The sequence below is a fragment of the Phaethon lepturus genome, unplaced genomic scaffold (assembly GCF_000687285.1).
Source record: "Phaethon lepturus isolate BGI_N335 unplaced genomic scaffold, ASM68728v1 scaffold51147, whole genome shotgun sequence".
NCBI lineage: Eukaryota > Metazoa > Chordata > Aves > Phaethontiformes > Phaethontidae > Phaethon > Phaethon lepturus.
The window spans coordinates 2,459-14,644 of NW_010553562.1; the positions used below are offsets into that span (position 1 = coordinate 2,459).

A 12,186-nucleotide genomic window follows, 5' to 3' on the forward strand; every position below is an offset into this window, starting at 1 on the left:
CACAAACATTTGTAAAAACAGGTCATTTGGATGAACTGACTAGCATTTACAAAAGTGTCAGTAAATGAAGAAAACTTCAACATTAAACAAATTGTTATTTGTACAAGTCCACTACTTGTACAGTTAAAAAATAAATCAAAAAATAATTAGAGCTAAAAAATAATTATACAAATTTAGATTTTTCCAAAGGTTAACCAAGTTACAATAAGCCCATTTAGACATCACATTTGATCTTATAAGTCTACTGGTTTTGCAGTTGGTAGCAGTTTTGCTTTAGATATTGGATTCTTTGGAGAGCCTCTATAACGGACTCTTTCTTTTCCTGGAGCACTTCTTGTGATTGTAGATTTTTCTGGGGCAGCAACTGGAATATTTATACTTGCATTAACTTTTAAACCGGATTTCACTGTTTCATGATTGGTTAGATCTTCTAGAACAGACTTTGATGAATGAACAGTCGCTTTCTGTTCATGGATTCCAGCAGCTCTGAGAGAAACATCAGGCTTGTCTGGTGGATTTAACAGCCTGCCACATGATTTGGATGCGAAGTCTAGCTGCTTTTGAGATATAGAAACTTGGTCATATGTACTTTCACTCCTGAGTGGCAAAGACACGGAATTCTTTGAGGGCTTTTCTGCACAGGAGAATAGTGCAGAATCATAGCTCAAAGATTTCACAAGCGGTGAACCAACATCACTTGCTTTAAGCAGCTGAGAGCTTACAGATCGTCTGTTAGCCTCCAATAAAGAATTCATTCTTCTTACAGACTGTCTAACAGGAGTACGTTGAAACTTAAGAGGTGGTTTAGTTTTGCTTGCAGAGCTTGGATCATTTAATGAAAGCTTGTTGAACCACTGTATGTGGTCAGAAACCTTTCCGTGGTCAGAAACAGTTGATGTTTTAGTTAAAGTTTTCATAGAATTTTCAGCTTGCAAGTATTGGTCGCCTATTTCATTTTGTGATTTAGGCAACTGTGAAGTAGGAAGCTGCCCTGCCACAGAAAGTTTAGCGGTATCTTCTTCCAAATTACAGCATTTTACCATAAAGTTTTCAGCTGTTTGTGAGTGTGTTAATTCTATTTGCTTTTTTCTTCTGAAGGAATCTAATTTGTTTAGGTTATCTTTTGATGAATTGTTCTGAACAGTCAACTTGTCTTCCCTGGTCAGCACTTGAGGCACAGGAAGTTCTGTTTCATTTTTTATATCTGTTTTTGGGACCTGAAGTTCAATCTCAATAGAAGTTTTGAAGTTTCTTTTCTCCAAAACTTTAATTTCATCTTTTTCTGATTGCTGTTTATCAACAGCATAAGACTGATTGGATTGGTGCAACAGCTCTCTGGATTTTGTATTTGCTAGGTTTGCAGAAACTTCAGCTAACAATCCTTTCTCCGGACTGAGCCCCGTGAGACACAGAGCTTCATTTAATGTTTCACCTGCTACATCTGAGATGGAAGATTTTGTATCACCTATCAAATTGTGAAGATTACTTCCAGATGCAGAGAACGCTTGCTGAACTTTCAGTAATGTTTCTGCAGTTGAATTACTTTCCTTTTCACAAAGCAAAAGTTCTAAGCTGGTGTCTTCTTTGCTTACAGTTGTGGATTTGAATTCATCTGGAACAACTGGGGGCTTTCCAAATACCAAAAGAGATTCTGAAGAACCGATTCGCATTTCAGGGTGTCTTGGCAGGATTCCCTCATTCTTGCTGATCACCTGAGAATCTTTAACAGTAGGACTATTCCATGACATTCGGTGAACTACTTTATTGTGACATTTTGGAGTCAGCAAGTTTTCTTCTGACTTGCTCACATTCTTTGAACCTTAAAATAAATACCACAAAGTTAAAGAATAATATCTTGTGATTTTAATGATCATTATAGGCAAAATTCTTGCTAAAAAACCCAATTATCAAAGCAGCACTGCATTTAAAGATGCCATTACTCCCTTAATTTCAGAGTTGTGAAAAAAGGTCATTATATTAAGGACTGAAATCCCATAGTCACAAAACAGAACTACTAAAATACACTACACAAACAAGCCTGGCCTAAACTGATTCTTTTTCCTCAGGAGCCACTAACATTCAAGTAGCTTTTGTCCCAGTAGCCAGAAGCACTTTTAATCCAATTGCTTTTATACCTTTTTCCATAAAGTTAGTTTTGCTTTGCAAAAGTAAAAAATAGTTTTCCCCATCTAATATATTCTGTTAGATACTTACCTTTCTTATGGAATTTTTCATTGACACATGGGCTGAATAGTACATCTCTTTTTGCACATTCAGTTCTGCTTTCTAATCCTTGTTGACTTGCAAGACGCCTTCCAATATTTTCAGATCTATTACCAACGGCACATCCTGATACAATATTCTTGAACAAAAGTTGTTAATTACTTTCACATAAACTTGTAATTTGGAATCTCATTTACAGAGGAACCTCCAGGAAAAGGCTATGCAAATAAGCCATAGCAACCTTTTCTTGGCCATACTTCATCTTCCCTCGATTCTCTGTAGACCTAGGAAGGGAATAACCCACCTGCAGTAAGGTAGGCTTAACCACACCCTGAACATAGTGATTCTGTGCACAGACTCTGTAATCTCAGAATTTCAGGAACTGAGAGACCTACTGATCACAAGTGTGGTGGGTTGACCCCCGCTGGCACGTAAGCTCCTATCCAGCCACTGGCTCACTCCCCCCACTCCCCAGCAGGATGAAGGAAAGAATTGGAAAGGCAAAAGGCAGCGGGGGAGAGGGGGACATGATGGGACAGACACAAAGGAAAAAATCCTCAAACCCACAAGTGATGCAACAGCAATCACTCACAACAAGTAAACCAATACCCAGCCATCCCCTGAGCAGTGGCTACTTTGCAAAAACTCCCCTCATCCCAGTTTTATTGGTGAGCATAACATTATATGGCACAGAATAGTTCCTTGGTCAATTCAGGTCAGCTGTCCCTGCTGTCCCCATCTCCAGTCTCTTGCTCCATCCCAGCTGAACCCAGTACAAGCTTATCAGTTACTGCTACGAAAATAAACCTAGTGCTTCTCGTACTTGATTAGCAGGTCCACTTATTCTGTGATCCCTCTATTACCAGTAAGTCCTTCCTGCTACTGAAAAGCAGTGCCCAAACCCTAGGATTCAAATTTGCACAGTAACAAGACGACTGGGTCAGACGCAGAACACTTACCATTTCTCTACTGCTTTTCCCCAAACCAAACTTTAAGCGTAATGACCTGCGAACCATTTCTTTTCGGCTAATCTTTGGAGAAAAACAACCTGTCTTTCCTGATTCAGCCCTGGGAGGACAGAGGGGAAGAAGTGACACACAAAAAAACTCTTTAGGAGGGCAAGGAAAACATCTTGGCAATTATTTATAGTTGTTTCCTCAACTTTTACTTCTTCTATTGCCTTCTTGCCAGGCTTTTTTAATAGGCACAGGAGGCTGCTACACCAGATCTTACTTTGTTTTGAGCTCCATTTGCCACGTTGGAAAATCTGGTGATTTTAAGATTACTATAAAAATTTGCTATGTTTTGAACACCGAAAGAGATCATTTTAGAGACAGATTGAGATTTTACATATCATTGGTCAAGGAGTCTGGACCCACCTTTCCAATTTATCTTTAGTTTCTGAGAGTTAAGGCAAGTTACCTGTATAATTTTTTGCTTGCATGTCTTTTACTTCTTCTGTTCCCTGTACTAGACAGAAGATTTTCACCAGTTGAAGGAGACATTGATGTTTGTGATGACTCAAGAGACACACAAGGGCTTGCTTCAAACTGAACTACTGGGAAAAAAAAATATTTACGTTATCTTAAAATAGTCACATATTTTCAGATAAAGACTTAACAGTTAATACAATAAAGAATAGGTTTTTTAAAATAAGCAAACAAATCTGTACTGTTTGTGGAGGTCCGGCTTGAAATTACTTTGAATTCCACTTTTACTTAATATTAAATGAAGCTGTTGCTTGTAGCATCCATAAAAGCAGCTGGATTGCAGTTTATTGCATGCTACTGATATCACTACCTCAATTCAGTTGCCACAGTGCTATCACCAGATCGCTTCCTCAAATTAAAGAGCTCAATAAGAAAAACTAGATTCAGTTTTAATATTATTTGCAGTGTGCTTTTTTACATACCTAGCCAGAACAGTTAAAGCAACAATAAAGAGTTATTATTCTACTACTTAACTTTTTATGAAACAGATGTGTTACTACCATCTTTAGCAAATGTCATTGCTTTGGTTTGCTTAACCACAGAAACATGAATTTCATGGTGAGCATGACATTTAATAAACAAAAGCAAGAAGTTTTATATCACTCAACTGAAGGAATAAAATTATCTTCAGGCAAAATAAACATAGCCAATCTAGCAATTTCTTTTTACTCTAAAGAGTAAGCACATTAAGGAACCAAACAAAAATAAAATAGGATTTACAGAAGAGCCTGACAGTTGGAAGCTCTCTAGTAGAATTCAGTGGTATTAAAGCATCATCAAACAAAAGTATAACTTTTTCTGTAGAATTTTGATTTGATTCAAGACAGAACCTTTATAATAACAACAATTACACTTCACATAGCGCTAAGACCAGCTACTTTCATATTTAGGAGGCAGAAGGCGGCTACAACTTTCAAGAGGTTGGAAGGATAGGCAGTCTTCATGGATTTGTGTGCTAAGACAGAAACGTGAGTATAACCCAGGTGATACAGGGGGACTGAAAAAGATAAAAGGACACCAGGATGGCAGATTTGGGAGATTAATATAACAGAAAACAAACAGAACTTTGCTTTTGCTCAATCCATGTAGCATAACAGTGACTGATGAACATAAACATAGACTATTTGCTAGGACAGCAAAGTAGCACAAGGAACACTGTTTCGTGAAGATTATCAATGACTGCCTAACAATTACAAAAGACTGTACATTTAAATTAAAAGCCATAAACAACCACTTCAAGCAGCAAGGAAAAAAATGAAAGCACTGTACCTGATGCTGGTGTTGAGCTGCTGTTAAAAATGCTACTTGGTAACAACTCAAAAGCAAAACTATGCTTAAAAGATCGTCTCTTCTTGCTGGACAAGCCCTGAGAGCAATCAGTGAGAAGTTTACGCTTGGCACTTGGAGTAAGAACCACTGGAGTCACTGATGAAAGGACTGAAATTAAGAAAACCAAATTTGCAATTACAACTCAAAAGGTTGAGAGTTTACTAAAATGTGAACAACTGTTTTTTTTTTTTAAACTCTGAAAGAAAATTCATGTAAAATCTTAGCCAAAGTGCATGCATTTTGAACAGGAAAAGCAATTAGTATAGCTTAGGGTTTGTTTTTTTATTTTGTTGTCTTTTCACAAGTTAGAGTACCAGAAAGGAAAATCCAAACCCACACATTGATAATATAGGTATTAAGAGAAAAAAAAAAAGTATAGTCATCTTCTAAGTTTAAGAGACAGTAAGAGTGAAGGAATTTCAATCCTGGCAAATTCACTCCCAAGATGATAAGATGCTGCACTACTGCCTTGAAGCCTTAGTGTGAATTAGACAAAAAGCGCAAGTTCAGTTGTGTAATCCTAGAACCACACAGCTCACTGCTGCAGTGATTGTAGCTGCTCCAAGAGCTACAGTAAATGCAGTATCCTCAATAAATATATATCTATATTCAAAGTTTTAAATGTAATCACTTCAACTAAGTTCTAGTTCTTCAGTTAAAAAACACATTGTGGAATATAGTTAACAAATCCAGAAGATACTGCATGGCTTTATTTAGTACAAATACACTAATACCTACCGCTTCTGCCTTGTTGAGGTGTAGTGGAGGGTGTTTTGTTAGATTTAAATTTATTCAATGCTCCACTAACAATATCTGAAATGCAAGACACACTGAGCAATCAAATTTAAATATGAAGTTTGTCTTGCTCTATTTTCAGCTCAAGTTTAACTTGTATTCTTTCAGAGAGAAATAAAGCAAATTAGCTTAAATGGTTGTTTTACATAAAGAAAACTATAGCCCAGATCTTCTCACTAACATAGTTTTTGTTGTTTTCACAATTGCTGAAAAATTCTGTTTTCCTTAAGGGGAAAAAAAAAAAAAAGATACATGTACAGACAACAGAAGTTTCTTGTAGAAAATTCTATTGGTCATTATAACATTATGCTCCTTCTGATTTCTTGTAGGCAAACCTAGAAGGTATCCACTCAAGTCTTTCTCACAGAAAGTCTCAAAGACTTTCTCACTATACTGGACAGCCATCTTGAAGCTGAAAAGCTCTTAAAGCTTTAAAGTTAGGCCCCAGTAGAAGTATGACATTTTGGTCTTGCAAAAAAATAATGTACAACTTTTCTGTGAACCATGTGTTTTTGTTTTGGGGTTTTTTTGTTTGGGTTTTTTTTTGGTTTGTTTGTTTTTTTTTTTTTTTTTTAAAGGCAAAATTAAACCCAGCAGAATATATGCATGAATTTTTACTGGTTTTGCCTCTCTTAAAAGTGCAAGAAAGAAGTATTTTTATTAAGTGCTATTGCAACCTATAGTTGTATTTCCATGTGCTCACAGCACAGCTTAGCAAACTACAAGCCTGCGGTACTTCTTTCATGGTGTCTTGTAGATATCAGGTATTTTTTAAAAACTCATCTTTGAAAATAAAGTGTAGTAATAGGAATACTATGTTTTACTACATCTTGAGAAAGATTAGAAGCTGCCTACTACCAGAACCTATTCTACATAATTAACAAATTCTAACTGCTTCTCCTCAAAATTTTAATATTCACAAACGTTTATCACTTTGCAGCTCCAGGATGATCTCCCTTCTTGGGAGAGGAAAAGTATATTACTCAAAAAAACCACCTCATGCCTTGGACAAACATACACAATAATAAAGCCTTAAGTTCAGCTGCTGTCAGGTTTAATATTCCAAGTACATGAGCTAAACACATACTCGAATTTTTATAGCAATACATACAAGATCAGTGTTACAGTGGATTTGAATCAAGTCAAGCATACATATTCTATCCTAGTTCCTCAAAGAGAATGCAGAAGAACAGACTACACCATTTGATTGTCCATATTTGGAAAAAAACCCTATTGAACAGCTAAAATGCAAAAATGAAAAAGCCAGATCCATGAAATCAGAGCATACAGTCTCCAATAGTAGCCAATTCAGAGCTACACTTCAAAACACACATACCATTTATATCCTTGCCTTGTCATGACCTGACTTAAAGTATGCAATATCTTTGAGTGTCCAAGGATAATTTCAAAACTACCAAAAAAAAAAAAAAATCTTTATGAGTGTTCTGCAACAGGATCTGAAGATGACTCAACAGAAAGCTGGAACATTAATCCGTCTTCACAAATCTGAACACAGGCAAAATAGCTTCTTTGGTAGACAACAGACACACTAGATAAGTATACAATAAAGTGATATGACTACAGAAGTCTTACATAGATTTTGCAAATCAAACCAAACAAATTTCTCAGGCATCTGTTCTGCCTGTGGAAGAAGCAAGTGCTTAGGATCAGCATACCTGAAGTCTCAGAATAATTCTGTTTTAGTTGCTGAAACTGTCACACAACATACCTACCCCCAACACTTCGGTGCTTCTTCTTACATTCACTGGGAGATTCATTTTCATTGTCTTTGTGGCCACACAGCGAGGGAGTAGATTGAAAGGCATCAATACCTAACATTGCAGGAATCTTTTCCAAGATAAATTCTGGCACTTGTCCTGAATTAGTTGAGAAATTTTTTTTTTTTTAAGTTATTTAAAAAATTGAAAAGAGAAGCTGCATACAAGCATGTGCAACAAGACATTTTGATAAAGATTTATCATCTTACCGATTTCTGCTGCATGGTCAATAAGTGTTTGCACAACAGCAGCTTGCAAGCGAATTTTTTTATCTGTACTGGCTGACATCTTTTCATTTTCATTCGAGTGCAAGAGGTTGGGAGCAAAAATCACCGCCAGATTACTGCTATCCATTCTGTTTTCATTGGATCTTAACAAGAAAAGTTTTTTTTACACAAATTATCAGGACACAAGCAGTGGAGAGAGAAAAGAGCAAATAAAATAAATGCAGCTGAAATAAAAAAAAAATATATACAGAGTCATTCAGTTGAGTGTACTCAACGGTTACATTACATACCAAGGTTAATGTGTAGACTTATACACCTCAGGCTAGGTAACTGCATGACTATGCTACTGAAATCAAGAGGTCATAGACCCTGGTCAGTTTTGGGGAATGCAAGGTATCAGATGATGTTAATTTTACCAGTCAATCCTTTTGCTTTTGACAGAAGAATGAGAAATACAGCTACGAAAGAATGGAACAAAGTCAAGCCTCCAGCAAAATAAGATTTCATAAAGAACACACTTTGGATTTATTGGAGAAAAGACCATGACTGAATTCTAGCAAATGACTGCAGATAAGAAAGTTTGAAGTCACAAACCACTCACAGAAAGTTACAGCAGTTGCTTGGAAAGAGAAATCATTAAAGGAATTGGGAGCCATTTACAAGCACTCTCTTTACACTGACCTTAGGGACACGGTTCTCAGAAAGTTGAAAAAGTATCTCAAAGCTTCAATTGTTCTGTCAGCCATCAAACACGACAGCAACACAGTTGCAGTTTTCTTCTCATTTCCTAGCTGCTGCGCTTTGAAAAGGCCTTCCTGCAGGTGAGGTGGAAGGATGGGTTCTGGCAGCTCTCTGAAGAACTGTTTAAGCAGCCCTGCAACATCACATGGCAGTGCAGCTGAGAGGCAGTTTTCACCTTGATCCAGTTTACTCTGAAATTGTTCATAAGAAACATGACTTGAAGTCTTCAACATACCATCAGATTTCTAAGTTCAGGCATTAACCCTCTAGCCTGTATGAGAAAAGACAGACACAACTTCCCCATTTTTAGTTTCAGCCTTGTCATGTTTTAGCTAACTGCAGTTATCTACAGACACAGACGGTGCTGTCAGAGCACATGTGTTAATTTACAGGTTTCCCATGTATTCATCCTTCTGGGAGAACACTGCTAAACAAATATCCTCACAGTATCCAGTATGCACAACCGCTAACAAGTTTGTTCAGTCACAAGGGTATTCTCACCATCTGGAAAACTGAAAAATTTCCCAGAAAAAAAAAAAAAGCAAAGTGCACCAGTTTCAGGACTAGATCTCCTCTCATTTCTAAAACAGGTAATGTTACCAGTCTACTTCAATACTAAAACTCGAAAATATCTGAAAAGAATCCAAAAAACTAAAACATGCAGATAATCAAGTGAAATGCAGCTTGTTAAAAAAACAGGCTTTAGGGAATACCTTTAAAGCTTTTAAACGAACAAGAGATCCAGACTTCCTGAAGAGTCCCTCAGTATGAACGTGTTCTTCCAAATATTCACAAGTATCAACAAGAAAGCTGAGGAAAGAACAGTAACATACTCCTGACACTCATAATAAAGCTTGTTTTTTTCCAGAAAAACTATTTCATGATACATAGATAAAACTTAATATATAGGATAGTTTTCCCCAATGACAAGAAGAATAAAGAAATACAACTGAATGATGGCTATGGCTCTGAATTCCCCATCTAAGTTCTGCATCCCTCCTTCCCCAACTGAAACTATTCTTATATCCCCCATAAGCTTTAGGAGGCCTGGAATAAATATTATGTTCCCTCTTCTCACAAGAGTTCAATACTATAAAGAGAGCAAAGTAAGTATAAGTACAAATATACAGTGTTAATTTACCTCGGAATATAACCGTATCCTGGCACAAGTGATTGTGGTAGTGAATGAAAAGATATTCCAAAGATTTTACCCTAAAATACAAAATTAAATTAAAGTAATTCAAAAGTTGATAGGATTACCAACTACATGTTACAGAAAAGCAGGTATTCCACAAAGTACAAACAGAAAGGTAGTTAAGAAAAAACAAAGTCTTTCAGATAAGACAGATAAGCGGTATTGTCAGGAAAACGACTATCTTCTCTAGATATCTGAGCCTATGTTGATTTTAGTTACAGGTAACACCCTAGATTACTGTGAAAGAATAGAAAGGTTTTATGCAGTGTCTTTTGCACTTTTTACTTTGCAAGGAGTCAGTTTTCCTATAAGGCCCCCAAATCATTAAAGATATTAAACAGACTGTTCTGGAATCTCATCTTATCTTTTCAAATTGACTAAATGCCATTTTTCTTAAAAATTAACACAACATATTTGAAATAACTTTTTTTTTTTTAAAGTAAAATTTTTTCTTTATCAGGGGCACTCAAGATTGTTGTTTCAGGGAGGATTAAACTCAACAGTCTAGAAAAGCGTTCTGAACTCTGATATTTAGCATTTATATTTAAGAAACTGTGATAACTATATTGCCTTATAGCCAGACATCAGAATATCTCTTACATATTAGAAAACAAGTGATTTCTTCAGTCATTACTACTGATGCTCACCTGCAATGTTTAAAAAATGTTTATCTGAGATTACTGCACAATTGTTTGTTATAAAAGCCCACCTTTCAATGTAACAACTTGTACTTTTATAAATAGAAAAAAGGTGTGGAAAAAAATACTTACAGAATATGCAAGCCAGCCCCTCCCCCAGGGAGAAGAGGATTGGGATCATGCACAACTTATCAGACATGGATGTAAACTCTTGGTCATTTATACTGAAATTCGAAGTGCTAACCGTGTTGGGAAAACAGTTAATCAATAACTAACCTATTAGGCCACCTTGGGCCTATCTGTCCTAAAGAAAAAAGCATAGCACGATAAGGAAAGAGAAGCAACACTTTTGTTACTGTATTCCAGGTTGCTACTAGAAGTACAAAAAGAAAGTTAACTCCAAGACATGTTTTTCTGTATTTACAAGATTATGTAGTACAGAATTCCAGTGGCTTGTAATTCAACATTTAAAATACATAACTGATACCCTCATTTTACTAGGTTTTCTTTGAAGTATCAGAAGTTGTGATTTAAGTTCTTAAAGTTACATCTGTTCCCTTGCAATAGAAATAGGATGCCCCTGGCAAAACAAATGTTACTCCATACCTTTTCTTGACTTGCCCAGTTGTTATCTAAATATACATTTTCTTCCTTGTATAAAATTGAAGTACTACAGGCAGGTATATAGACATCTTTTATTATGACAGACATATTATTCACAGTTCTTATTACCCTCCCTTCAAATGGAAAAAAAAGTCTAGAACCATATGCTTGATGTTGACAAGGAGGAATAAACTAATTCTAACTTTACTCTTGCTCTCTCCCTTTCCAAACAACCCAACCCAAGCATATGGCTTTGCAACTTCTTTGGCGTATATCGACCAAGGGTTACTGCAGCATTTGGTAATATTTTCTCAGCTTACAGAAAGCTCATTCTGAGAATGCTCAGTTCTGTGCCATATCAGCTGCACAGGGATCTTGTTTAGGCCTCGATAGTGGTTCATACTTTATAAATTAGAGTATACCAGAAGATCAGTGTTCTGAAATGGACTTCAGTGCTGTGTAACTGGCACCCATGATGATACTTTAGTTTTAAATAAGAGTCCTGAGACAGAAAACACACTTTTTTCCTTCAACAAATTCAAAGTAGGTGTTTAAGATAACAAGACAGATTTCATTCCTCTGGGAACAGGCAAGTCAAGGCCAGATTTGTCTGTACCAAAATGCCCATAGTCACACCTTATACTGAGCAGCCATGCAAATAAAGCCCATCAAACCAAAAATTTAAGGAATCAAGTAAAATAAAAGACATAAAGCTTTTAGAAATTACACGGTAGCTATGTATTCCAAGAAATAATACAATTACTAAGACTTAAATTCCATAATGAATGACATTAAGCACAGTAAAGTGTAAAGAGCTCTTGCATAGACCAGAGGCATGGATGTGTGTCTGAGAGAGTATCAACTACACTAACCAAAAGAGGAACACATCTCATTCACCATCTGGGCTGCCTTGCAAAATTCATGTCCTAAGCGGGCGCAGGGAATTCAGCATCACTAAACCATTACCCGACTAAATCCTGACGACCGCCTGGAGCACATACTCCTGACTTTCCCCATGGCAGGGATTAAGACGCTTCCCCACGAGAGGAGGGTATGCCTTGTCAGGGGCCAGCAGGAGCAATAGCCTTACGGTAACACCACTGATGCCAGAGTCGGTGGCCACCCGGCCTTACTGGGGACAGAGGACCAGCTCCCGGGCCTGTGGAA

General features: G+C 36.7%; 1 protein-coding gene across 1 annotated transcript; it reads right to left on the minus strand.

Annotated features, from left to right (window-relative positions):
- Positions 1–233: 233 nt before the first annotated feature.
- On the minus strand, positions 234–9,789 carry ARHGAP11A (Rho GTPase activating protein 11A). Its single transcript, XM_010291570.1, has 11 exons — positions 9,725–9,789; positions 9,297–9,393; positions 8,524–8,774; positions 7,825–7,985; positions 7,571–7,714; positions 5,781–5,855; positions 4,983–5,150; positions 3,646–3,778; positions 3,183–3,291; positions 2,215–2,362; positions 234–1,819 (listed from the first exon to the last, which is right to left on the minus strand). Exons 3-11 carry the CDS (start codon positions 8,586–8,588, stop codon positions 234–236), a joined length of 2,589 nt encoding a protein of 862 aa, XP_010289872.1. The 5' UTR covers positions 8,589–8,774; positions 9,297–9,393; positions 9,725–9,789.
- Positions 9,790–12,186: the final 2,397 nt, after the last annotated feature.